This window comes from Alexandromys fortis, unplaced genomic scaffold (assembly GCF_014885135.2).
Source record: "Alexandromys fortis isolate MF-2015 unplaced genomic scaffold, M_Fortis_MF-2015_v1.1 scaffold_232, whole genome shotgun sequence".
Lineage (NCBI taxonomy): Eukaryota > Metazoa > Chordata > Mammalia > Rodentia > Cricetidae > Alexandromys > Alexandromys fortis.
In genome coordinates this window covers 773,710-799,959 of record NW_026068110.1, presented here as the reverse complement: position 1 = coordinate 799,959, position 26,250 = coordinate 773,710, and the positions used below count along the sequence as shown (strand labels likewise).

The following is a 26,250-nucleotide window of genomic DNA, read 5'->3' as shown; positions in this document are numbered from 1 at the left end:
GCTGCTTGGGAGTTCCAGTTTAAGTGAGAGACCCTGTCTGAAAAAAACCAGGTAGATACAGATCCAGGAACCACACTTCAGTTTGACCTCTGGTCTCCACACACATACCTATGTACTCTTGTGCATTCCTGACATGTGAACATGCCACCCTTCCCACACAAAATATCCTTGAAAACTGCAAAAAGCTGCTGTAGTCCATGTAGTAGGGAACGAGCATTTACTACACGGGTGATTCTGCAAACATTGGCACTTTTATTATCATCGTCATCATCATCATCATCTTCCTCCTCACCAAGTGGAGCATAACAATGAGACATCAGTGTTGGCCATGTATGATGCTTCTTGCCAAGCACGGCCTGGTGTGCATTTAACGCTTGGAAAACGTTATCTTCTGATTGCTGGCTTCTTCCCCAGCATCACATTGTCTCCTTTAGTTCCTCTACTCCCACGACGTGGGTACCAATGCAGAGACAAGGAAACTGCATCACAGCAGTGATGAGCAAAGGAGGGGGTGTTTCTGCTCCAGTCTGCCGCCTCCATGAGTGGGCGGGGCCTGAAGCAGATAGGGACCATTCTACCGTGCCTGTAGCACTCTCAAAAAAGGGCCAGAGATAGCTCAGCAGGTAAAGATACATTTGATCCCTGGGACCCACGGGATGGAAGCAGAGAACTGACTCCTGCAAGTTGTCCTCTGACTGCCTCGTGACCACCTGGGGCAAGTGCGAGGATGCACACACACACACACACTCTTAAACAAACAAATACTATTTCAAAAAATTAAAAAGAAAGGGCTTTGCATGGTGCTTCGGGTAAATCTTTTAATCTTCCTTGCAGATCTTGCTTCCAAGCCTGCACGCCCAAGGACCTCAACTCTCAGAGCACGTGGGCAGGTGTCTGAGGAACTAGCCACCCGCCTGGACATTTAGGATTTCACTAGTTGATTATTTTGCATGGAAAAGTGCCGAAACTATCAACATCGCGTTGTTGATAAGAGAAAGAAATCGGGTTTGTCACGAGTAATTATTTCTGAGTGTGTACTGGGTATGAGATCCTGCTCCTGCAAGGACAAACCATTCCCTCTGCTCTGCACACAGGCTGGCATGGGCCCTGGTCTATGGCGCTCATGGATGGTCATCAGTGCTGTGGTTATCAGGATACCTTTGCTTCATCCTAACTTATGGTGTAAATCAGAACAGGAAAGTTTTAAGAATGAACATGGGGGCTGGGGAGATGACTCAGTCGATAAAGAGCTCACTGCATAAGTATGAGGACCTGAGTTTGATCCCCAGAAACCAGGGTGGAGTAGTGAACGATTATGATGCCAGCTCTGGGGAGACAGAGTCAGGCAGGCTCTTGGGCTTGCTGGTCAGCCAGCCTGGCACAGTTGGTCAGCGCCAGGCCAGTGAGAGATTCTGTTTCCAACAACAGCCAACATCAGAGGTTGACCTCTGGCCTCCACATGCTTGTGCAGACACATGCACGCACGTAAGCACACACACATGCACGTATGTGGAGAAAGTGATGACCACAGTGGAGAGGCATTTGCAGAGTGGGCAGTGGCAGGTGGGACGGCTGAAGCACACATGCTCCAAGTATTTGGGCATCACAGAAGATGCTCCGGGCCTGAGCCTGGGCCCTGACTCGCTCACATCTCCTCACCTTTGCTGCTGGCTCTCTATCTAGCTCGACTTAAGGACACATGTTAGATGCCAATTAATAAAAGGAAATGCAACTGCCTTGCTTCTAGCTTATATTTCTTGTATGCATGTGAGTGTGTGAGTATGTGTGCATGTGATATATGTATCCATGTGTACATGTGTCTGTGTATATGTACGGAGCCCACAGGTCACTGTCCGAAGTTTTCCTCCATTACTCTCTATTTTTATTTTTTGAGACAGGCTCCTTCACTGAACCTGGAGCGCCCTGATTCAGCTGCCTGCCTGCCCTGTAATCATCAAGGATATACCTGTCTCCTTGACCTCAGCCTCAGTCTGGGGTTACAGGTGTGTGCTACCACAGCTGGCTTTTTTTTTTTTTTTAAGTTAACAGTATTTGCTTGTGTGTCTGATGTGCACCATGTGTGTGTGTGGTGCCACAGAGGCCAGGGGAAGGTTGTGATCTGCCATGCGGGTGCTGGGAATCAAGCCTGCAAGAGCAACCAGTGACCTTAACCTCTGAGTTACTGCTCCAGCCCCACGTCTGGCTTTGTGTGTGTGCTGAGGATCTTTGTGTGCGTTGTCTTCACACGCGTGCGGCAAGTACGTGACTAGCTAGCACCTTCCCTGCTCCTCACATCTTTAGGCATTGAGGGTGGGCTGCTCTGCACTCTGAGCCAAGTGTCACACTCCCCAGTGGCACAGCTGGGCACCAGCCTTACCTGATCCTGTAGGGGAGACCCTTAGGGCCATGTGTGCTTCCACAATCCCTCATGGCACCTCACATGGAGCATAACACCTTACCCAAAGCCCCAAAGATAAAGCTGGAAGATACCTCTCTGTGGTTTCCAGTCTGTCTTCCTCTGGCAAGCCATCCAGTGGGGCAGGGACATTGATAGGCAGCATCCCGGTGCCGTACCAGTCTCTCCTGTGGGAGAGGACACGAGCAGTGAACACTCCAGACGCATCAGCTCCCATGGGCTCTGTGTGACACAGGCTCTCAGACTTGCCACTTAGCTGAGGGCGACCTTGACCTGATGATCTTTTGCCTCTACCTCTCCAGTTCTGGGATTACAGGTGTGTGGTGTGGCACTATGCCTGGTTTATGCTGTGTTGGGGATGGAGGCCAGGGCTTCATGCTTGTTAGGCAAGCACTCGACCAACTGAGCCACATCCCCAGCCCCTAGAATTTATATATATTCATATTATGAGTATTATATATCATGGTATGTGTGTGCAATGTCTGCATATGTATACGCGTGTTTGCATGTGTGGGTGTGGATCTGCATGCATGTGGAGCCCAGAGGTAAAAGAGGTGCCTTCTTTTACCACCCTCTACCTTATATATGTGTTTGAATGTCGGTCCCCAGCTGGTGGCGCTGTTGAGGCTGGTCATAAGACCTTCAGGAGGTCAAGTCTTGAGGAGGAAGGACGTCACCAGGTGGACTTGGAGTGTTCACAGCTTGGTTCTACTTGCTGTTCTCTGTTTGAATCTTGTGTGTGGGAAAGAATGTGATCTCTGATAACTGACAATCATGGCAGCCTCATGTTCCTGCTGGGCTCTCTCCTTCTGGAACTGTAGCTGGAGTAAAGCTGTTCTCTTCTAGGTTTCTTTTGGTCATAGCAACATAAAAGTCTCTCTCTCTCTCTCTCTCTCTCTCTCTCTCTCTCTCTCTCTCTCTCTCTCTCCATAAACACACACAGTCAAATTGCTAAAAAAGTTTCTTTAGTAGTTGGAGCAATTATTCGGCCAGTAAAGTGTTTGTCATGTAAGCATGAGGACCTGAGTTCGGATCCCCAGCACCCACCTAAAAACCTGGACATGAGCCTGTAGACCCATGGAGAAAGAAGGATCCCTGGGGCTCACTGGCCAGCCACTGTAGTCCAGTCAGGGAATTCCAAGTTCAGTGAGGCACCCTATCTTAAAATATACGTGGAGATAGATTGAGGAAGACAGGAGACGTCAACCTTTGATGTCCACAGACACATGCACACATGTGAACACAAACACACAAAATATGAAATGGCAGAGAGCAAGCGTAACTATGGGTGTGGACTGGGATTGCGAAGCATCGGAGTGAAGTTGTTACTTCTAAGATCTATACACCAATGCAGGTGTGTTTCTATGTACCTATGTGTATCTTCATACAGCAAGCATGTTTTGTGTGTTCTGCAGCTTTGTCTGTTGGATAGCTTCTGATACCACCCCCTCCACAGCAGCCATTTGTACACTTGCACAGCCCTTCCCCACTTGAGACACCCTGGCCTCCTCCTCCCAGAGGTTAACTTCGCTGCCGACTTCTGACAAAGATCCCAGGTCCTTTCCTGTGGGTGTGGCTATTTTCATTTTTTGTGTGAGTGTGCATGCGCACATGAGTGCAGCATCCACGGAGACTAGAAGGCAGCATGGAACCCCTGGAGCTGGAGTTACATGCAGTCGTGACATAGATGTCAGGAACTGAACTCGTGTCCTCTGGAAGAGCAGATCTGGCCCTTAACCTCCAAGCCACCTCTCCAGTCCCAGAACCTAGTGGAAATTTCCACCCAAACAGTAGAACCTGTGTAATCAGAGGGATTCTTGTCCAGAAAGGGATGGAGATGTGGGAACTGGACCACTTTCCAGCATCTACACTGTCTGAGATGATGAAATGGTAGCAAACAAAAGACTTTCGTGGAATAAAAATGTAAAATCCAGGCCGGGTGGTGGTGGCACAGGCCTTTAATCCGAGCACTCTGGAGGCAGAGGCAGGCGGGTCTCTGTGAATTCGAGGCCAGCCTGGTCTACAGAGCTAGTTCCAGGACGGTCTAGACACAGAGAAACCCTGTCTTAAAAAGAGGAAAGAAAGGGAAAGGAAAGAAAAGGAAAGAAAGACAAAGATGAGCAAAGCCTCACTAGGATCAGGCAAAGGGAAGGCGTGCCAGCTTGCGCCTCCATCCACATGTGGACACAGGCAAGCAAGACGGTTCTGCCACTAAGCCTGATGTCATAAGCTTGGTTCCTGGGACCCGCATGGCAGGAAGAGAGAACAGATGTGGCCTGAATGCACCTGTACTCACACACACATGCACATAAAATAAAGAAGAAGGCCCTGTCTGTGCACCAGAAAGTCATCCCTAACTAGCCACAAAATCTGCCTGGTGCCTTGACTTAGGAGAAATATGCACACTGTTTATAGCCTTTAGTTGTAGCCCCCTGAGCAGGTTAATACAGAAGCTGAAGAGAATTACCATTATTATTTGTAGCTGCTTTCAGAAACAACAGCCTGACCTTCGATTCAACAACTTGTATAAACCCGAAATAAAAAAATAAAGATTTTTTTCTTTTGAGACAAGGTCTCATGTAGCCTAGGCTGGCCTTGAACTCCCTGTGTAGCTGAGAATGGTGTAGAACTCCTGATTCTCCTGCTTCCACCTCCCGGTGCTGCGATTACAGAGGTGCGCCACCTGGTCCAGTTTCTACACTGCTGGGGACTGAGCCCAAGGCTTTGTGTTGTTACACCTGTACTCCACCTGTGCACCCCGCTCAGGCCCTGCTCCTGGGTTTTGAGCTGTTAGGCAGTGGCTGTTTGCGTTGGAACAAACTGGCCCGACAGAGCATTGAGGCACAGAAACTGAAGGCAAAAAGTCATGGCGGGAGGTTTTCATTGACGTAGCCTTTATGTTTAATGCGTGGCTATTCGGGGGCCAAGACAACCCCTCCTGATTTCCCACTAACAGAACAGCCCTGGGCGATGTTTCCAAGGGCGTCGCTTTGGAAAAATGAACTGGCTAATTTTTAACACTTGGAGTCCATGCTCGTTAAAAGTGGGTGCGCTGGAGTCCGAACACAACCCAGGCCCAGCGGAGTCTCTTTTACTGATCTCGTGCCATTTTCCCCCACGGTAGGAGCGAGGTGCCGGCAAGAACTTTACTCCTGAAAGAGGTTTGTCAGCCCTTCCTGGGCGTGCATGGGAGGAGTTCTTGGTTGTTGACTGATGTAGGAAGACCCAGCCCCTTGTGGCTGGCACCATTCCACGGGCAGCAGGTCCTGAACTGTGTCAGAGTAGAAAGCCAGCTGAGAACAGGCAAGCGGGATTCTGTTGCTGCAGAAGTGATGACAGACTACAAGCTGGGACTGTGAGCCAAAAAACCCTTTCTTCTCTAAGCTGCTTTTTGTTGGGGTATTCTATCACAGCAACAGGAACGAAACTAAAACAATGGGTCAATTTGAAAATTCCCAGTCTTCCTGCAAAATGAGTTGGGGGGGGGGGCGGCGGCTGATGCTGCCATCTAGTGGTGAGAGTTGATTGCACAGTTTTGTGAACTTGGTAGAAAGAAGTTACCAAAAGCAAGCACCAGACAGATTCTAAATACTTCCTCATACAGCCATTTCAACAGCCTAGTGATGCTGTCGTCATGGTCCCCGAGGAAGATGCTGCATTAGGGCGGAGGTGGGGTGACTCAAAGTGCTTGCTGAGAAAGCTTATGGACCCGAATTTGATCCCACAAACCAGAGTTCTAGCCCAGAACACACTAAGGAAAGCTGGGTTTGGTGGTGAACACCTGTAATCCAAAGAGGAAGAAGCAGACACAGGAGGCTCCCTCGGCCTCATGGCTGGCTAGCCTAGCGATATCAGCTAGCACCAGTGCTAATGAAAGAAAGACCTTACCTCAAAAAAAAAAAAAAAGTTAGGGTTTCTGATGAAGAACACTCAAGATTGTCTTCTGGCCTCCATAAGCATGTGCACACATGGCCGTGTGTACCTGCACACAGGTACACGCGCATACACACACATACACATGCACTTACATGCACACATGCACATGCACAAACACTTGCACATGCTCTCATGTACCGTGAATATTTAAAAAAAAGATTATTCAAAAAGAAAAAAATAGACCATGACTATTTCAGCAGAATTATATGATCAATTAGTTCTCCTGTGCCGAAACCCCGCTGATTAGCTAGACTGCATTACTTTAAAAAAGTGTGCGGTTTTCTTTTTGTTTTGTTTTTGTTTTTTCCAAGACAGGGTTTCTCTATGTATCCCTGGCTGTCTTGGAACTAGCTCTATAGACCAGGCTGGTCTCGAACTCACAGAGATCCACCTGCCTCTGCCTTCTGAGTGCTGGGATCAAGGGCATGTGCCACCACTGCCCAGCTACAAAGTGTATCTTGATTAAGATGAAAACCAGCTGTCCACCATCATAGCTCCGTGACAGGCAAGCCCTCCCTCATGTTTTGAAAGTACAACCCCCCAGGAGGCCAGCAGTCTCCCAGCCCCTGGAATCTCCAGTGAAAACCCCCGTGAGGCCAGCAGTCCCCCAGCCTCTGGAATCTGCAGTGTAACCTCTCAGGGAGGCCAGCAGTCTCCCAGGCTCTGGGATCTGCAGTGCAAACCCCTGGGAGGCCAGCAGTCCCCAGCTTACTTCTGAGTGTTTTCAGTCCTCGGAGAGTCAGACAAGGAGGAGAACACCAGGGGCTGGAACCTCTTCCAGTTCATGATTCCAGGAATTATATCCTGTGATGAAAGTTGGCACAGGGGCAGGGCATGAAGAGAAAAGGTTAGGTGTCTGGGAAAGTTGATGCCAACTGTTGACTTGACAACATCAGAGTCACCTAAGAGACAAACCTCTGCCACTGTCTCTGAGGATTTCTTTTTTTTCAAGACAGGGTTTCTCGGTAGCTTTGAAGCTTTTTCTGGAAACTAGCTCTTGTAGACCAGACCAGCCTTGAACTCACAGAAATTTGCCTGCCTCTGCCTCCTGAGTGCTGGGATTAAAGGCTTGCCCCACCACTGCCCAACTAGTTTCTGAGGATTTTTAAACGCTGGATTAGCTGAAGTGGGAAGACCCACGCTGACTGTGGGCGACACCATCCCATGGGCTGGGGTCCCAGACTGAACAAAAAGGAGAAAGTGAGCTGAGCACAGCACCCATCTCTCTGCTTCCTGGCTGTGGGTGCCATGGGACCAGCTGCCTCGTCTCCTGCCACCACGCCTCCCTTCCTTAAGTTGCTTTTGCCACCTTTTGTTAGAGGATCAAGAAAACATAGTAACATAGTGGGAAAATGTCTTAGCGAGCCTTCATTTCATTCAGCTGACTGTTTCTAAGTTCCAAAAGGTTAGGTCCAAGTGTATCATTTCATTAAGCCTGACTGACTTCCCCTAAAGCCAAGACAGCTGCTGAGCTACAGGATGTGTGATGGTGACTGAGGGCAGATGGGGTCTTCCAGTCCGTCTGGATGGTGGCGAAAGCGATGCTAATGCAACATTCAAGGAGGATGGGTAGCAGTCTGGCAGGGAGGACTGTTGAAATAAGAGCGGCGGGGCTGTGTCCCCAGCACCCCAGCCGCCTGCTAGCTTATGCCCGAAATAACAACACACAAATTGTATTCTTTTAAACACTGCTTGCCCATTATATCTAGCCTCTTCTCGGCTAACTCTCGCACCTGGACTAGCCCATTTCTAGTATTTCATTTATTTTTACTTTTAGTTTATATTCTCTGTATCTTTGTCCTGGAATAACTCTGTAGAGAGGACAGTGCAGCAGAATGCAATATAATGGAACCATTAGGTCACCAGCAGTTCAGCTAAGTGGAGCCGCTCTGTGGGTAATGAATACACACTGAGGATGTTTGTGTGCGTGCATGTGTGCATGCGTGATGCCAGAGGCCAAAGTCCCTGTCTTCCTCAATCAAGAGACAGCATTGCTCATGGAACCTGGAGCTTGCAGTTTCCGCCAGACTGGTTAGCCAATAACCTCCAGGGGTCCATCTGTTTCCGTATCCCTGGTGTGGGGATTACATGTCTGTGTCACTATGCCTGGATTTATGTGGGTGCTGGAGATTTGAACTCAGGTCCTCACGCTCGTGAGGCTTAGCCATCTCCATAGCTCCCTGACCTACTGAGGTGTTCCAAGTTGGATGGGAATTTTCTGCGGCAGCCTGGAGGTTGTGGCAATGGTGAATCATGGCGAAGATGGGAGGGGAAGAGTGAGGCTGCTGGTATAAGGGGACATTTCTGAGCTGGGAGATCAAGGACTGTGTGAGTTCTGTGCCTGGAACAAAAGGGCAAGTGGTTGACATTTATAGACTTGGGGGGTCCACAGTTAAGAGGAGACCAGAGCCCGGAGTCATAGTACCACACAACTATTTTCCTATGGCTGAAATATTAACAAGTGATCATTTCCCTCTCTAAGTCAAAATGGGCAAGGTGTTGGCAAAAGGGCAGCAGACAGCAGAAGGCGGATGGAGAGGGACAATGGCAGAACTGAGAATAGGCCTGTCTCCTCCACCGTTGGAGTGTGAGGACTGTGGTCTCCATTCTTGGTCCATGGCTAAGGCTATAAGCTTTCTTTTCCTTGTTGTTTAAATTACATCTATTTATTTTGAACATTTGTGTACATACATATGTGTATGCGTGTGCACATGTGTATACGTGTTTATTTGCATGTGTGTGCATGTATTTGCATGAATGTGCGTGTATGTGCTTGTGTGTGCATGTGTATGTTTGTGTTCTGTGCCTGCATATCTGTGTGTGTGTTTTCGTGTGTGCACACAAGTTGTCAGAGGGCAACACGCACAAGTCAGTGCTCTCCTTGGTCTCTTTCCACCCTGTGGGTCCCAGGGATTGAACTCGGATCCTCAGACTTGGTAGCAGGCACCTGTACTCACTCAAAGCCCAGTCTTCTTTCTCTCAGTTCCCACTGTGCCCATTCTCCCTGGTCCCTGCCCGTCCCCACAGTCCGAGGCCAGCTCTGCTGAGGCTGACATTACCGTATGATGGAGAAACTGCTTTTGGGTGAGAGGAATGCTGGACCCTCTGTGGGACTCGTGGGTGAACTTGTACTTGGGGTGAGAGCACAGATGGTAATCTATCAGCGTTTCTGCATAGGTCAGAGGATGCTTCACGGAAAACATTCCTGGGTTGGGATTCTGTGGACGAGAAGGAGACCAGATTAATGGTGTTTTCCCGTCTCCATACCAGGCTTGGGGCAGGCGTCAGCAGCACTCTCTGTGTCTCCCACTAGCACTAACAGTGGGGATGCATGTCAGCTCTTCTAGCAAACTGGGCATGGGGGCAGGGCCTCAGGTTGTCCCATCTTTCCAACATCCCCATCTTCATGTATGCATTTTCTGCCTTAAGGGCTTCATTAGATGGCATTTAGATCTGCTGACTTCATGAGGAAGAAAATGTCACTGGAATCACAGTTTGGAACTGCTTCTAGCCATGATCAAGGAGGGGTTATTAAATAAGCAAACCGGGTTTAAAGAGTAAGTCCATTTCTGAGTCTGCCTCAGTTTCTTTTCCTCCTGTGATAAAATACTCTGGCTCCCAGTCTGTCATGGTGGGGAAGCTGGCATGGAGGGGGCTCAAGCAGTTGCTGTCATATCATCCAGAATCAGAAGGTGGAGGCTAGGGAATGCTCCACTAACCTGAAATGCCGAAGAGAAAGCATCCCAGGGCTGGGGATGTAGCTGTTAGCCCAGGACTTGCTTGGTTCAATCCCCAGCACCACATAAAAATGGATGCGGTGTAGTATACCAGCAATCCTAGTACCAGTAGAGGCAGGAGGGTTACAAATTCAAGGTCATTCTTGGCTGCATAGTGAGTTTGACATCGTCCTGGGCTAGGAGACACTGTTTTTAAAAAATGGGGCTGGGTTTCTTTGCTTTGTGTTTAAAAACCACGTATGAGTGAGTACATGTGATAACTGTCTTTCTGTGTCTGGGTAACACACATAGATCTAATCTACATGGGAAGTAGAAAAAGACAAGCTCTCTTGAGTAAATTGGGAGCTTGGGGGCCATGGGGGAGGGTTGAAGGGGAGGAGAGAGGCAGGGAGGGGAGCAGAGAAAAATGTAGAGCTCAATAAAAATCAATAGAATAAAAAAGAAAGAAAAGAGAAAGAAAGGAAAGAAGGAAGGAAGGAAGGAAGGAAGGAAGGAAGGAAGGAAGGAAGGAAGGAAGGAAGNAGAAGGAAGGAAGGAAGGAAGGAAGGAAGGAAGGAAAGAGCCAAGAGCCAAAAAAACAAGGGGGGGGGTGCTGGAGAAAAGGCTCAGGGGTTAAGAGTGCTTCTTGCTTTATCATGAAAATTGGAGTTCAAATCCCAGCATCCATGTTTGATGACTCACAAACACTGGAACTCCAGCTCCAAGGAATCTGATACCCTCTCCTATCCCCACCCACTGGCACACATACAGATAAATTAAAAATGTGAACATAAATATTTAGTAAAAAAATTAATTATAAAAACTAAAACAAAAAACATATTTTCAAGTCATGGTTCTGTTTTCATGTAGGGCAATGGCTGAAATAAGGGACGCAGAGCACAGGCGTCTGCCAACTGGTACTTACGAAAATATACAGCGGGTCGTATTCTACAGACTTGGCTAAGCCCTCCGGAGCCTTCATACTCAAGATGGAAGGCTTGGCTGAGAGTGGTGTGGTGTCCTGCTTGGGTAGAGCGATGATGGTGGTAACTTCATCCTGTGTAGACCAAGAGTGGCTTGCTAGTCTTATTTCCTTCTTAAAGAGTTACTTATTTTGCTTTATGTGCATGAATGTTTGCCTGCATGTATGTGTGCCATGTGCATGCCTGTTGGATCCTATGAAACTGGGATTATAGATGGCTGTGTGCCACCACCTGGGTGGTGAAAATTGAACCTGAGTTCTCTTCAAGAGCAAAAACTGCTCTTAACTACTTAGTCATCCCTCCAACTCAATGACCTGTCATTCTTAATGGTAGGACATGAGTCGTGAGAGGAGTTCGTGAAGTTGCGGATGCATTACCTCAGCACCTTGTTTCAGAGGTCGAGCAAGTTTCTGAATTCTGTAATTTGTTGAGGACTTGTTGACAGAAAATGGTTTATATCCCTTGACTTTGTATATCTGAGGAACCTGAAAATGAAAGAAGACAACAAATTGGTGACACTTAAAAGCCTGCTTTGTATAGCTATCCTGGAGGAAGCCTCACTGAGGTTCAGGTAGTGAATGAAACTCACAAGTCTCAAGAAGTCCCTGAAACTTACAAGATTCACAAAAATCTCCTCTCCAAGGTGAACAGTTACTGGGGATAGGAGACTCTCTGATTAACTGAGCTGCCTGCAAATTGTCCAGGGTGCTTCAGAGATGCAACTTTAGTGAATCCTCACCCATGACATTGTGGGGTTTCAGTGATGCAGCTGGCTTTGAGTCATCCATGTTTCTATATAAACCCATGCACCTGTAAGCAATTTCAATAAACATTCTGGATCATTAAACTAGACTGGGGAAATAATTTCTTTGGTCTGACATCAGTGCCTTATCTAGGGTGATCAGACATTGGTAGTTCCCACAAGAACCCATCGCTGTTTGGTAGGATTAATGTCTTAATAATAGCTGCCTAACAGGGCCAGTCCTGAGCCTCGTTCTGAGTCCTAGCACAAGTTAGCATTTATTTTCTCATGACAAATAACTTCATTGGTGACATACATAAACGTATGTTTACTTTCAAAAGCACCAGTGGCCCTATACTTCAAGGAAGGCTGACTAGCCAGGCAGTGGTGGCTCATGCTGTTAATCCCAGCTCTTGGGAGCCAGAGGCAGGTGGATTTCCGAGTTCAAGGCCAGCCTGTTCTACAAAGTGAGTTAAAGGACAGCCAGGGCGACACAGAGAAATTCTGTCTCAAGACCACAAAAGAAAGAAAAGAGAAAAAAGGAAAAGGAAGGCTGACTAACTTGTATCCTATGGTTTCTAACAGCTGCTGAGCCACTGTGTCCTACATGTACAACATATACTATCCCCACAAGAATGTCCATATTCACATTAGAAAAAAAGAACCTGAGGTGTGCTCAACACACCACCAAATAAGAGAGCAAATACAATGTGCCATTATATATAAGCTAGAATGGAGTAATACTAACAAAATAGTGCAACTCAAATTTAAGCATATTTGCTCTCTTCGTAAGGAACCTGAGGGCCGGCGAGATGGCTCAGTGTGTTAAGGTGCTTGCCGTCAGGATTGATGACAAGATTCGATTTCTAGGACAGAAGCAACCCCCAAAAGTTGTTCCCTGACTTTCACACAGGCACTGTGGCATGTGTGTCTTCCCAATGACAGATACGTGATAGACGGACAGGTAGATAGGTGATAGATGACAGCCATAAGCAACCAGAATAATTTGTTATGCGCAGCTCTCACCTTTAAAGTGAAGTAGGGATAATTGTGCTTGATTTGAACTTCTGAATTTTTAATTGGGACTGGTCCAAGGCTATCAATAGCCTATATGGGAAAATGAAAAGAAAAACATAGAAGGATAGGTAAACATCTGTGAGCATAAACAGCTGTGTGTGTTTTCCATCTTGTTTTGTAATATTACTTGAATAATTCTATGCTTCAAACTGCTCTTCCTGTGGCCACAGTTGCTATCTGAGCTGTGGGCACAAAGGCAACTCCTCCCCCATGTCTCTCTGTGTGTGAATCTTATAGGCTCTCATGGAGGCTGCAACAGGTCCTTCTGTGGCGGCTAATCCTGGCTGTCAGCTTGACTGAGTCTGGAACTGACTAAGAGAGAAGCTTTTCTCCATCAGGTTATGTGGAGTGGGGAATCCTTCCCTAAATGTGGGTGGCTCCATCCAATGTCAGCCAATTAGAAGGTGGTCTGAGGGAAAAGCTTTGAGTTTTGCCTCATTGTCTGAGCATCTCACCAGCAAGTTCATCTACTCTGTTGCTGCTGCTGCTATATTCCTTTACTGAGATCAGAACTCAGATTCTTGGAGTTTCCACTGTGGACTGGGAACCAGTGGCTCTCCAGGAATCCTCTACTCTTCTGGGACAGGTTGGGACTGCTGAAACATAAACCTGTGGATCAGGCAGTACCAGGTTCTCAGCCCCTCTAGTATAAGATAGCCACTGTTAGACTACCGGGTCATAGTGTGTAGATAAATCTAATAAATATTCTCTCAGTGTATATTCATTCTATCAGATCCATCATTCCCTCAGGCTTGAAGGACTTAGCTCATGAAACCTTGGGAGTTAGCAACTGGTGAAGTTAGCCCTCCTCAGGGGTCACTTTGTCTAAGGGAGTACCTCACAACCTTCTGGTCTACCTCCTAGGACAGTTTGAAGTCAACATTCAAAGGGTGGCTCTTTTCAACCTGTGGGAGAGCTCCTCATGGGTCAGCTGAGTCCTTTGCCAAGAAGTACTGTGGTCCCACTTTGCTGGTCAGGCCCCACCTCCTTGCTGGCCTTCTAAAGGAGCTGGTCCCTAGAGAGTTTCCTGCACAGCCATTTGCTTCGGGCACCCAGGGATCCTGGGTGCCTTCCAGCACCAGGCAAATGTCAGATGCCATTCTCTACCTTGCCCAGCTAGGCCCAGCATGGCCCTAATGTGGTGGATTGCTAATGTGTCTCAATTTTAAACTTGCTGAATCTTTTTTTAAAAAATGGGCATGTTAGGATTGATGAAGTCTGGTAGCCAAAGCCCTTAAGACATGTAAGGGTTAACTGTTATTATTATTAATATTACTTATTATTATTATGTGTGTATGTGTGTGCCTATACGTGTGCAGGTTCATGGATGTGCAGGTATATGTGTATTTGTGTATGCATGCCTGTGAAGAACAGAAAAACTGCCTTGCCTGGATGGTTCCTCAAAACCGGTTTATGTTTCTCAAAAGGTTTATTTTTAATTTTAATGTGCCTGCGTGAGTGTGTGACATGTGTGTGTGCTCTTTGAGTCCCCAGGAGGACACTGGATTCCTCAGAACTGGAGTTAAAGGCAGTTGTGAGCTACCGTGCATGGGTGCTGGGGACCAACCAGGATCCTCTGGAAGGGCAGCTAGTGCTCTTTACTGCTGAGACATCTCTCCACCCTCTGCTTTGTTTTTTGACACAAGGTCTTTCCCTTCACCTGGACTCACCATTCAGCTGCACTGGCTGAGCAGTGAGCCCCAGGATCTGCCTCTCCATGATCAGCACTGCGATCACACATGCTACCATGCTTGAGTTTTTTAAAACCTGAGTTCTGGAGATCAACTTTGTGTTTAACTGAGGTATGTTACCAGACTAATTAACTACATTTTTTTTTATAATGAATCACCATGCCCATAAAGGAAGAGGAGGAGGCATTATTAAACCCCAAGAGAGATGGGGTGGAGATGTGGGATTCCAGCCTGATGGGTTAGCTTGTCTGATTCTGGAGCCACATGTTGTCCTTAGCAGATTGGGACTTAAGCTAAGAGCCATTGTTTTCTTGGCCTTCCATTTGCCAGGCCAGGAGACTCATTTGAGCACAGGCTAGGTAGGCATTCTGCTCCTATCTTCTCATCGACTCTCAGGCCCAGTTCCCAGAGCAGCGGGTTGATGCCTTGTGCCCATGCTGGGCTTCAAGACTGGAAATTAGTTCAAGTCAGGAAGCTCCTCCAGGTACCCATGGTTACAGTTGGCATGGGGCAGATGGTATCCATGGATACAGTAGGCATGGGTCAGGTGGTACCCATGAATATAGTAGGCATGGGGCAGATGGTACCCACGGATACAGTAGGCATAGGAAGATGATGGTACCCATGGGCACAGTAGGCATGGGGTAGATGGCACCATGGATACAGTAGGTGTGGGGCAGATGGCACCCATGGATACAGTAGGCGTGGGGCAGATGGTACCCACGGATACAGTAGGCATGGGGCAGATGGTACCCACGGATACAGTAGGCATGGGGCAGATGGTATCCACGGATACAATAGGCATGGTGCAGATGGTATCCATGGATACAGTAGGCATGAAGAGATGATGGTACCCATGGGCACAGTAGGCATGGGGCAGATGGCACCATGGATACAGTAGGCATGGGCAGATGGTACCCAAGGATACAGTAGGCATGGGGCAGATGGCACCATGGATATAGTAGGCATGGGCAGATGGTACCCATGGGCACAGTAGGCATGGGGCAGATGGTACCCATGGATACAGTAGGTGTGGGACAGATGGCACCATGGATACAGTAGACATGGTGTAAATGGTACCCATGGGTATAGTAGGCATGGGGCAGATGACAGTGGATATTCCCTCATTTCCTACTGCCTATAATTCCTGAGGTCTTCTTCATAGCCTCTCAGGGGGAGGTGGAGGGACTGAGTGCTGGCTTGTCTGGCGACCTACCCACACCACGTGATGCTGTCTGCTCCCCCACAAAGGAAAGACACCCACCAGCTCGTTGTAGCTCTGAGAGTCCGACGGGAAGGCGAAGGGCAGCACATCCTCAGGGTGCAGAGAGTAGCGCCAGGGGTACTCATCCTGACTCATTAGGGCCCTCAGGGATCGGTAGGGGTTCTCACCTAGGGAAAGTCAGAGTCTTTAGGGCTCTGGAAGAAGGGATTTTCATGTGAAACGAGCATCTTTAGCTGTGCACTTACCAAGTACCATTTGCAACAGAGCTTTCGTGTTTATTTTCTTCCGTGGTATGGTGACTGACATGCCATGCTCCTGTAAACAGTCCTAGTTAAATGGATTGGGTCACCACACACACACACACCCCTCATAACATATGCAACACACACACAACACATACCAACACATACACAGATAACATAGACACACAATATATCATATACACATACAACATACACAACACATGCCACACACATACACATACAATACTGATGTATCCTTTCAAACACAGCAACCCACACATACACACACATACATGTAGACACACACACAGCATATGCAATACACACAACACACATACCATACACACATAGACATAGGCAAACAACATACACACCCTATACACAACATACACAGCACACACACACATACATACACGTACAATACTCCCCACAGTGATACATGAACACACACAATACTTAAAACACATATCACTCACAGCACACACACAATACATAAAATACATACCACACACAGCACATACCACTCTCCCACATACACACATATGTACACACAGACATACACACACACACAAAGGCAGAAGAGGAATTAGTTAGAAAGGAGGAGATCTACAGGAGTGGGGGAGAAAGGAGAAAAATATGGCTATGGGGAGAATATGATTAAAAGACATATACATGTATAAAATATCATACTGAACATTTTTGATAAATAATAAATGCCTTATAGACTTTAGAAGGAATATTTAGATTTATGTACACTCAAGTAAGTCTGCATACACACACGTATAATACATATGTACATTGTTAATTTCCTTGTATTCACCCTCTTTCCCTCTCATTTGGAGACAGGGTCTCCTACAGCCCCACCTGGCCTTTTACTAAGTAGCTAAGGGTGACCTTGAACTTTCGATCCTCCTGTCTCCACCTCTTATAGGCTGGGATTACAGGTGTGTGTCACCAAGCTATATTTATGGGGTGCTAGGAATGAACTGAATGTTAGGCCTATGCTCTACTAACTGAGCAACATTCGCAGTCCTTGGTCCCTTTTTATTTGTTTGTTTGTTTCTGATGTTTTGAGACAGAGTTTCTCTGTGAGGCCCTGGCTATCCTGGAACTCACTCTGTAGACCAGGCTGGCCTCTAACTCAGGCATCCACTTGTCTCTGCCTCTGGAACGCTGGCATTAGAGGTGTGTTCCACATCTGGCTCATGTTAGTTTTAGGGTTTTTTTTTTAATTTTGTTTTTGCTTATTTAGTTACAGTTCTCTTAAAATTTAGTTTTATTTTTATAAGATTTAATTGTTACTTTTAATTATGGGTTCGTGTATATGAGTGCAGCCCCCTGTGATGCAGAGGAGCATGTCATAATCCTCAGCGTTAGAGTTACAGTGCCCAATATGGGTCCTCGGAACAAACTCTGGTCCTTTGCAAGAGCAGCAAGCTGAAACACCGTGCCAGTCCTTAAAACACCTCTGATGAATTTAACAAAGAAAAAATTGGATTCTAGAGTGCTTTTATAGATAACCATGTGTGATTTTCACATAAAGTTTCCTATTTTGTTGTAAAAAATACATTCTTTGTTAGGAACTTTAATATTAGACATAAAATACTAGAGGAGGAATAAGATTAATCGAAATTCTGCCGAGTGTTTTGTGAGAAAGGACATTGGTTAATTATAATAAAGAAACTGCCTTGGCCCATTTTATTGGTTAAAACATAGGTGGGTGGAGTAAACAGAAGAGAATGCTGGGAGAAAGAAGCTTAGTCGAGGAGTCGCCATGATTCTCCCGCTCCAGACAGACGCAGGTTAAGATCCTCCCTGGTAAGCCAGCTCGTGGCCTATACAGAATATTAGAAATGGGTTAGAACAATATGTAAGAGCTAGCCAATAAGAGGCTACAGATAACGGGCCAGGCAGTGTTTAAAAAATACAGTTTCCATGTAATTATTTCGGGGCATAAGCTAGCCATGTAGGAGCCAGGGCTGCCGGAACGCAGCCCTGCCGCTCCTTCAACACGAGGTAGTCCTGGTGGAGAGGGGAGCGTCTACTGCTTGGGGAGGTGGAGGAGCGATAGAGGCGGGCCTTGGGGAGCGTGGGGGCGGCACAGCTGCCCGTGGCCCTTCCTGTGAACCACAGGCCGGGAGAAAATTCTGACATGGTTTTTGGGTTCTTGGAAGCAGCTTGTGAGTCAGAGAGTCTCAGAATAAGTTGATCCCTCTATCTTTTAACCTCCCTCCGAGTGAGATGTGTATGTCAATGTTCATATGGTACACATGTATGTGCAACTGTGTAGCATGTGGGTGTCTGCATGTGGAAGCCATGGGACAACTTCAACTGTTGTTCCTTGGGTACAGTCTACTTTGTTTTTTGACACAGCCTGCAACTGGCTAAGAAGGTTAGGCTGGCCAGCCAGCAAGCTCCAGGGCCCGTCTCCACCTTCTCAGTGCTGGGATTACAAACCTATTCCATTATGGCTGGCATTTTCTTCTTCTTCTTTTTAAAATATTTATTTATTATGTGTACAGCATTCCTTCCATGTGTGCCTGCAAGCCAGAAGGTGGTGCCAGGTCTCATTATAGATGGCTGTGAGCCACCATGTGGTTGCTGGGAATTGAACCCGGGACCTCTGGAAGAGCAGTCAATGCTCTTAACCACTGAGCCATCTCTACAGCCCGATGGCTGGCATTTTCTATATGTGTTCTGAGAATCAAATGCAGGTTCTCACAGTTGCAAGAAAAGTCCTTTACTGACTGAACGATGTCCCCAATCCTAACAAGCAGAACTTCTTGAAACAACAGACAGTATGAGGCTTAAAGCTTTGCCTGTAAATGCTAGGTTGAGCATACACTGGAGCCAAACGGCCGTTCGGCAGCTATAATCACACGTATCCTTGTGTCTCTGCCGATGAGCGGCAACGGACAGCAGGAGGTCGAGCCGAGGCTGGTCTGGTGTGAGCAGACCTCCTTGACTAACAAGGAAGGCACTTGACCACAGATGGCATGGAGCTCCGAGGTAGTTGTGGAAATACCTCCCAGAGACAGCTGTATCCCCACCCTCAAGGACAAGCAATTGCACAGGGTAATTCACACATGGTGGAAGGGAGCTGGGGGATATAAGTAAATTAGACCTCCCAAAGTGGAGCGAGGGCTCTGGCTTTCCAGGCAGGCCTGAGGAAATCGCAGTGCTGGTACAAAATGTGAGAGGGAACAGTGGTGTGAGGGAGGAGCCAGGAGCCAAGGGAGGCAGGCGCCTTTCAACAGCTGCCAGGACAAGAACTGGCCGACTGACACGGCGGTTTTAGACTCCTGATCTCCAGAAGCTGTGATATTTGCGTGTTCATGTGTGTGTACACACGTGTATGTTTGTGCACATTGTGTGGAGGTTGGAGGACAACCACGGCTGCCAGTCCTCAGCTGCTTTTTACCTTTTGTTTGTGGACCTGGAACTTCACTGAAGGTCCACTAGGTGGCCAGGGAGCTTAGGGACCTTGCTGTCTCCCAACTCACTGTCACTGGGATGATCGGTCCGCCATTTATGTAGTTTGCAGAGGTCAAACTCAGGTCCTGACATTGTTATTGCCCCATCCCTGAATCTGTGTAATTTTAAGTCACAAAGTTGGTGTGGGTTTATTTTAGAGGCAGCTGGAAACAGATGAATATGATTTATGACGAGTTTTGGCTCTGACAGAGTTGAGTTCACTGAGACGAGGCCTCTAAGAGGCCATGGTTCTCAGCATCACTCAGGTCTCCTACCTTGTATCAGTGTCCCCTTGATCTTGACAATCTTTCTCATTATGTCTTCTTTGTCCATTTCACGGATAGCCCCCAGCATAGTGAACAACCTTAATTCACGCATGACCTGGAATGGGATAGAACGACTTCACGTTAGGAGTTGAAACATGCTTCTGTTGGCTGTTACGAGGCGAGCCCAGCAGACATGCTCTACTATGATGCTCTGCGCTGCCGCAGGCCCCAGTGCGATGGAATGGAACCTCTGGAACGGAGCCAACACATGCCTTCTTTTGTTACACATTGATTACTTCAGGCATTTGTTATAGCAGCATAAAGCTGAATAACACACCACATCTTAATCATTGTGCTCTCTTGCTTGAGGAAAGCTTTGTCCCCTAGGGAAGCCACACTCAAGAGGAAGAGACAGAAGTCTGCAGATAGCGAGGCTCAGCACATCCTGTGTGTCAAAGACCAGAAGGATTGCCCTTTGGAGGCCAGGTAGACCAGTTGGTCCAAAGGACAGGGGTGAGCTGGAGGGAGGCAAGGAAGTGTTTCAGAGGGGGACTGGAAACACAGGCCCACAGCAGGGGATGGTATTCTTGGGAGGATGGTGATAGTGTGAAGGGCAGAGGTGTGGCTGCAGCCAGACACGGCTCCTCACACCTGTACTGTAGAGCTCCAGAAGCTTTTATTCTTCCGTCCCGCTGTCCTGTTTTCCATGGTGTGCTGTATGTGTGTGTCCATGCATGTGTGGATGTACATGTGTGTGCAATACATGTGTTTATGGAGGCCAGAGTACTGGGTAATGTCCTCAATTGTGTCTCCACCTTATTTTTGAGAAGGGTCTTTCACAGAACCCAGATCTCTCCGATTTGGGTAGGCCGGTGAAGTCCCAGACAGTCCTGTCCCAGCAGCCCTAATCTCAGGATTGCAGGCACGGGCCACCATGCTCGGCTTTTTACACAGTGGCTAAGGAGGACTCTAGTCCTCATGCTTACATGCCAAGTGCTTTCCTGGCTGAACCAGCCGCCAGCCCCACCAGATGCTCATTCATCCCGACAACAGGAAGTCCTGGAGCCCGTGCATGCGCTTGGTGGAAGATAGGCCTGAAGGGAGCCACCACAGGTGACTCTGAGCGGCAAGCAGTGAGCCCAGTGTCACCTCTGAAATTCCCCATTCTCCACTGAAACAGTTAGCCCGATCATTGCTTTAGGGTCATTATATAACCCCAGCAATTAGTCTCCTAGGTGTGTATACCTTAGAGAGTGAAAAACCCCGCGTCCTCTAGCTTGGGTGTGAACGTTTACAGCAGCATTGCTCAGAGAACCAAGTGGTGAGAACGGCTGGGATGCCCATGGCGCATGGGCAGATAAAGGAAACCTGGTCTACCCCAACAGTGGGATATTACACAGTGACAACAAAGAGTGACGTGCCCATTACGACACCACTGAAGACAGACGTGAAAGGAGGCAGCCACAAAAAGCCATACTGTGTGATTGCGTTTACCCGAAATGTCCAGAAAAGCCAAGTCCACAGGGAGAGAATGTAGATTTAGGGGCTGCCAGGAGCCTGGGGTAGAAGGGAACTGGTAGGGACTGCTCCTTTCTGGGTAATAAAAATATTCTGAAATAATGTAGCAGGCGGATGGGGGGGGTGTAGCTCAGTCTGCAGAGGGCTTGCCTGGACTGCACAAGGCCCCCAGTTCCATCTCTAGCATAAACTTGGTGTGATGGTGAACACCTGTTGCTGGGAGCCGATTTGAGTGACTGCCATTACAAGATGGCATTTGGCCCCGGCCTCGCTTGATAAATAACTCCATATTAAGGTTGCAGTTCTTCCACCAGAAAACAGGGTGAGTTGTTGTGATCTAGCTGCCCACACTCCCCCTGACCTGGAGGGGGCTTCCTTGTGGTCTGTAATTGACAAGGATGTCTGCTTTCTTTCCTGCCGGTGGGTCTCCAGAAAAGCAGTTAAAGTATCAAAGTATCAAAGGTTGCTAGGCAGACTCCCTATATAAGCAGCTACAGCTCAGAGCTCAGGGTCCCTTGCTTTCTGCTCTCCCTTCAACCAAGAGGCTCCAATAAAGCCTGATTTGGGAAGAATCCTCCTCTGGTGGCTGTTCCTTCCTGCTGGTCAGGGAGTTCACCTGTTTCTTCCTGCTGGTCAGGGAGTTCGCAGCAACCTGTAATCCCAACAGTCAGGGAGGGGAGACAGGAGGATCAGGAGGTCCTTGGCTATGTAGTGAGTTCAAGGTTCCCCTGGGGCATAGACCCTGACCAGATAAACAAAGAAGTAACTATCACACAGCAATGATGACCTTCTGAACATGTGACCACACTAAAACCTTCCTCTCCTGGTTAGCTTTAACTCCATCCTAGCTGAGAAGCGAATCATCAGGATTTCCCAGATCAGACCATTTGTGTAAGACTGTGTTGGTGATTAACTGATGAGGACCCAGCCTGCCACCAAGTGCAAGTCTCAGCAGGTCAGCACACAGCGTTTCTCTGTGGCTTCTGCTTCGGTTCCTGCCCTGACTCCCTTCAGGATGGACTGTGGCCTGGAAGTGTCAGCCAAATCAACCCCTTCCTCTTCCAACTTGCTTTTGGCCAGAGAGCTGTATTGCAGCAACAGAAAGGGAGGTGGGATGCATCTCAATGGGACACTTGAGAGGTGACGTTTATACCGCGAAAACTGCATCTCTAACGCGTTATTCCTAAGAGGCCGTCATTCGATTCCCCTGCTGACAACTAGGCAAATCAAAACCTGAAGACGGCAATCCAGAGCTGATAGGTACCTTGCGCGCTATTTGCTGGAACCGTCTTTGTGCCCGGAATCTCGTGAGCCACATGTTGTTAACCAGTGGATCAAAATTAGGATGGAATTCCTGGACTTTCTGTGAAGATAAAAGCATAGGCACATCTTACATTCAAACATAAACTCTTCGGCGTGAGCATTTAATAAACGTTTTAGAGTGCGATCTCTGGCTGGGTGTGATACTACATGCCTGTAATGCCAGGGTTCAGGAGGCTGAGGCAGGAGCATCGTGGATTGGAGGTGAGTCTGGCCTACTTAGCAGAACAAGCAGAAACAGGGGGCAGCAAGGCGGCTCAGAGACTACAGGTGCTTGCCACCAAGCCTGATGACCTGAGCTCAATCCGGAACTGCCATGTTGGTGCTGGGAATTCAACCTTGGTCTTCTGGAGAACAGCGGCGCTCTTACCACTGAGCCATATCTCCAGCCTCCACTTCTTCTTCTTCTTCTTCTTCTTCTTCTTCTTCTTCTTCTTCTTCTTCTTCTTCTTCTTCTTCTTCTTCTTCTTCTTCTTCTTCTTCTTCTTTTTTTTTTTTNTTTTTTTTTTTTTTTTTTTGAGACGGAGTCTCCTGCTGAAAGTGGAGCTCACTAATTTGAACAGACTGGCTCTGTACCCCAGTGCCAGGATTACAGGCACACATAACCATAGCTGGCTTTCTGTGTGGGTGCTGGGATTGAACTCAGGTCTTCAAGCTTGTGTGGCACACACTTTACCAACTGGTCATCTCCCCAGACCATAATCGTAAGTTTGAACATTTTAGTTGCAAATATGTCATAGTACCCTAGTTCTCTTTAGCCTGTCATTGTCTAGAGACATCTGAGAGAGGCCGGTGCAGGAGTCACCTGGATCCGACTGCCCTGTGGACAGGTTAGGGGTGGTGTTGGGGGTCCAGGGGCTTGTCTTGATTGTTAAGTGGTACGAAGGGCCGGCCCACCCTAGGCAGCACGATGCCTGAGCAGGTGGTCCTAAATTATTTAAGAAAGCGGAGTGTAAGCCTGCGTGTAAGCCAGCTTAGCAAGTGTCCTCCATAGGTTTTGGGTACTTCTTTGTGAAGTAAGTTTCTGGAGTAGCACGCAGGCCTGCCTGGGAGCTCCTGCTTGAGAGCTCTCAACAATAGATTGTGATTCACAGTTCTGAGCCAAATAAACCTTTGCTCCCCTAAGTTGTTTTTTGGTATAAAACTTTATTCTATTTTAAATTATGTGCCTGTGTGTGGCTGTGCTCCTATGTGTGAGGTGCTAGTGGAGTCCAGAAGGGGGTGCCAGATCCACTAGAGCTGGAGTTCCAGGAGGTTTTAAGCTCCTGACATGAATGTTGGGAACCGGACTCGGGTCCTTGGAGAGCACAGCATTGCCCTCTGGCCCACACAGCCATCTCTCCAGGCTCCTTAAGTTACTCTTGGTCAAAAGGGAAACCACGACACACAGGACTACTGCACCCTGTGTCCTGGAAATATAAGCACACTAAAAACAATTGTTCCCTCCTGGTGAAGGGATCTCTGTAAAACTCATTGGTGTCTTTAGAGATGAACTGCTCAAGAACCGGCTTGATTAGATCCCAAGGGAAGAGAGTTGCTTACATCCTCCAGGTCACGGACGATCCGCTTGTTGATCCGCTCAGTCTGGACTCGTTGAAGCTCTTCCTCTATCACAGGGTCATCCCGGATTTGCTAGAGTTTTATATGAGGAGACATATTAAAGTCAAAGACAAATACATAACATTTTACCTTTAAGGCTTGTTAGAAAGCCAGGTGGTGGTGGTGCACCTCTTTAATCCTAGCACTCGGGAGGCAGAAGCAGGAGGATCTCTGTGAGTTCAAGCCCAGCCTGGTCAACAGAGTGAGTTCCAGACAGCCAGGGATACACAGAGAAAAGAAAAACCATGTCTTGAAAAACTGTAGCGAGCTGCGTGGTGTCACACCTGATGGAGATGTATAATCAACTCCTGAGATGGCTAAGGCCTGACCTATGCTATGATCACGCAATGATTATCAGCTGCCTGCATATGCGTGAACCTATGGGCAGTGTCCACCTGGCAGTTTGGGGTTGGCAGCCCATGCCTACTTAAGGGCTGGGAGAGGTTTGCCCGGGGAGAGAGGAGAGAGAGAGAAAGAGAAGGAGAAGGAGAAGGAGAAGGAGAAGGAGATAAATTGCTGTGAATAAAGTCCTGAAAACTGCTGCAAGAAGAGCTCCGGGTGTTGTGTTTTTCCTTGCTGGTTGAGGGTGGACACAACAAAAAACAAACAAAATCAAAAAAACAAAAAGAAAGAAAAGAAAGAAAAAACCCTAAACCCAAAACTACCCCTCCCACACATACACACGCAACCCCAAACAACCAAACAACAACGACAACAACAACAAAAAAATAAAGCTTGTAGAAACCTGCTGTGCACTGGGTCACCCATGCTGTGCCATGGAGAGCTGGCAAGTTAAAGTGTTCACTGTTCTTACAGTTCAGACATGGGAGCTTTAATAAGAACAAGTGACGGTCTCCGAGGATGACCTCAACTTCTTTCTTCCTGCCTCTACTTCACAGAGCATCCCCCTCCCCCGCTAGCTAGGAATCAGGCCCTCACAAAACATGGGACTTTTTCTTTTTTGGTAACTTGATTGCAGTGTGAACTCTGTTTATGACAGCATACTGTTATGTCCGAAAGGCATTGATGCCCTAAAGACAGTGATGCCCGAAAGGCAGTAATGCCCAAAAGGTGGTAATGCCCAAAAGGCAGTAATGGGGTAATGCCCAAAAGACAGTGATGCCCAAAAAGGCAGTGATGCCCGAAAGACAGTAATGCCCAAAAAGGCAGTGATGCCCGAAAGACAGTGATGCCCAAAAAGGCAGTGATGCCCGAAAGACAGTGATGCCCGAAAGGTGGTAATGCCCAAAAAGCGGGGATGCCCAGAAGGTGGTAATGCCTAAGATGCGGTAATATCTAAAAGGTTGTAATGCCCTAAAGGCTGGCCACAGGGCCTGTAGAGGTGGCTACTGGGCTCTCAGAGGAGCCTACCATTGTGTGGAGTGGCTCACAACTGCCTAGAACTCCAGCTCCAGGGGAGCAGGTGCCCTCTTCCAACCCTACCGGCATCCCACTCGTAGGTGCATACTCACACACAGATGTACATGTACATATAATTAGAAATAAAATATATATTTTTTTTAAAAAAAAATCATTGACCATGCCTCTCTTTCCTATTCGCTGAGACCCTGAAGTTCACACTACAAAGCTTTGCTGGTTTTTTTTGGGGGGGGGGTGTGAACTGGATCCCCTATAGGTCATGCCATTGCCTCCACCCCAGCACCTTAGCACATGACTATACTTGGCATCCAACTCTGGGGTGGCTCCTGACAGTGGTTTGGGGACTCTCATCTTCATGTTCTGCAGACCACAGGACAGGTGCCTTACATCCAGACCACGGCCTGAGTCTGGGTCATCTCCTCTGAAGGTCTTTGTTCTCTCGGATAATTCTTGCTTTCTTTTTAGATTGAACTTTCTCTCTTGCTCCGTGCCCAGCAGGCCCAGCAGAGGTCTCTGGTGTCATCTATAGACACCTTTGATTTATAATTAGCAGTGTGTGAATGATCAGCCCTGCCTTTCTCTCTTTCCTCCCTTCTCCTCTCCTCTCCTCTCCTCTCCTCTCCTCTCCTCTCCTCTCCTCTCCTCTCCTCTCCTCTCCTCTCCTC

At 47.7% G+C, this 26,250-nt stretch overlaps 1 protein-coding gene and 1 long non-coding RNA gene across 7 annotated transcripts in view; one reads left to right on the top strand and one right to left on the bottom strand.

Annotated features, from left to right (window-relative positions):
• The window catches only part of Cfap221 (cilia and flagella associated protein 221), a 93,093-nt gene that overhangs the window by 20,446 nt on the left and 46,397 nt on the right, over window positions 1–26,250 (bottom strand). For 5 of the 6 annotated variants that reach the window (XM_050124444.1, XM_050124446.1, XM_050124447.1 and 2 more), the window contains exons 13-22: window positions 24,149–24,238; window positions 22,551–22,649; window positions 19,778–19,883; window positions 15,826–15,953; window positions 12,820–12,900; window positions 11,429–11,536; window positions 10,994–11,125; window positions 9,412–9,570; window positions 7,065–7,156; window positions 2,491–2,583 (exon numbers count right to left, since the gene is read on the bottom strand). In XM_050124444.1, coding sequence (XP_049980401.1) covers window positions 2,491–2,583; window positions 7,065–7,156; window positions 9,412–9,570; window positions 10,994–11,125; window positions 11,429–11,536; window positions 12,820–12,900; window positions 15,826–15,953; window positions 19,778–19,883; window positions 22,551–22,649; window positions 24,149–24,238 — 1,088 coding nt within the window. The remainder of the gene's footprint in view (window positions 1–2,490; window positions 2,584–7,064; window positions 7,157–9,411; window positions 9,571–10,993; window positions 11,126–11,428; window positions 11,537–12,819; window positions 12,901–15,825; window positions 15,954–19,777; window positions 19,884–22,550; window positions 22,650–24,148; window positions 24,239–26,250) is intronic. The other variant, XM_050124449.1, reaches the window with a different exon arrangement.
• Window positions 996–22,541, top strand: LOC126489892 (uncharacterized). The gene is made up of 3 exons (XR_007589039.1): window positions 996–1,005; window positions 1,899–2,003; window positions 22,118–22,541. It is a non-coding gene; the product is annotated as an uncharacterized lncRNA (long non-coding RNA).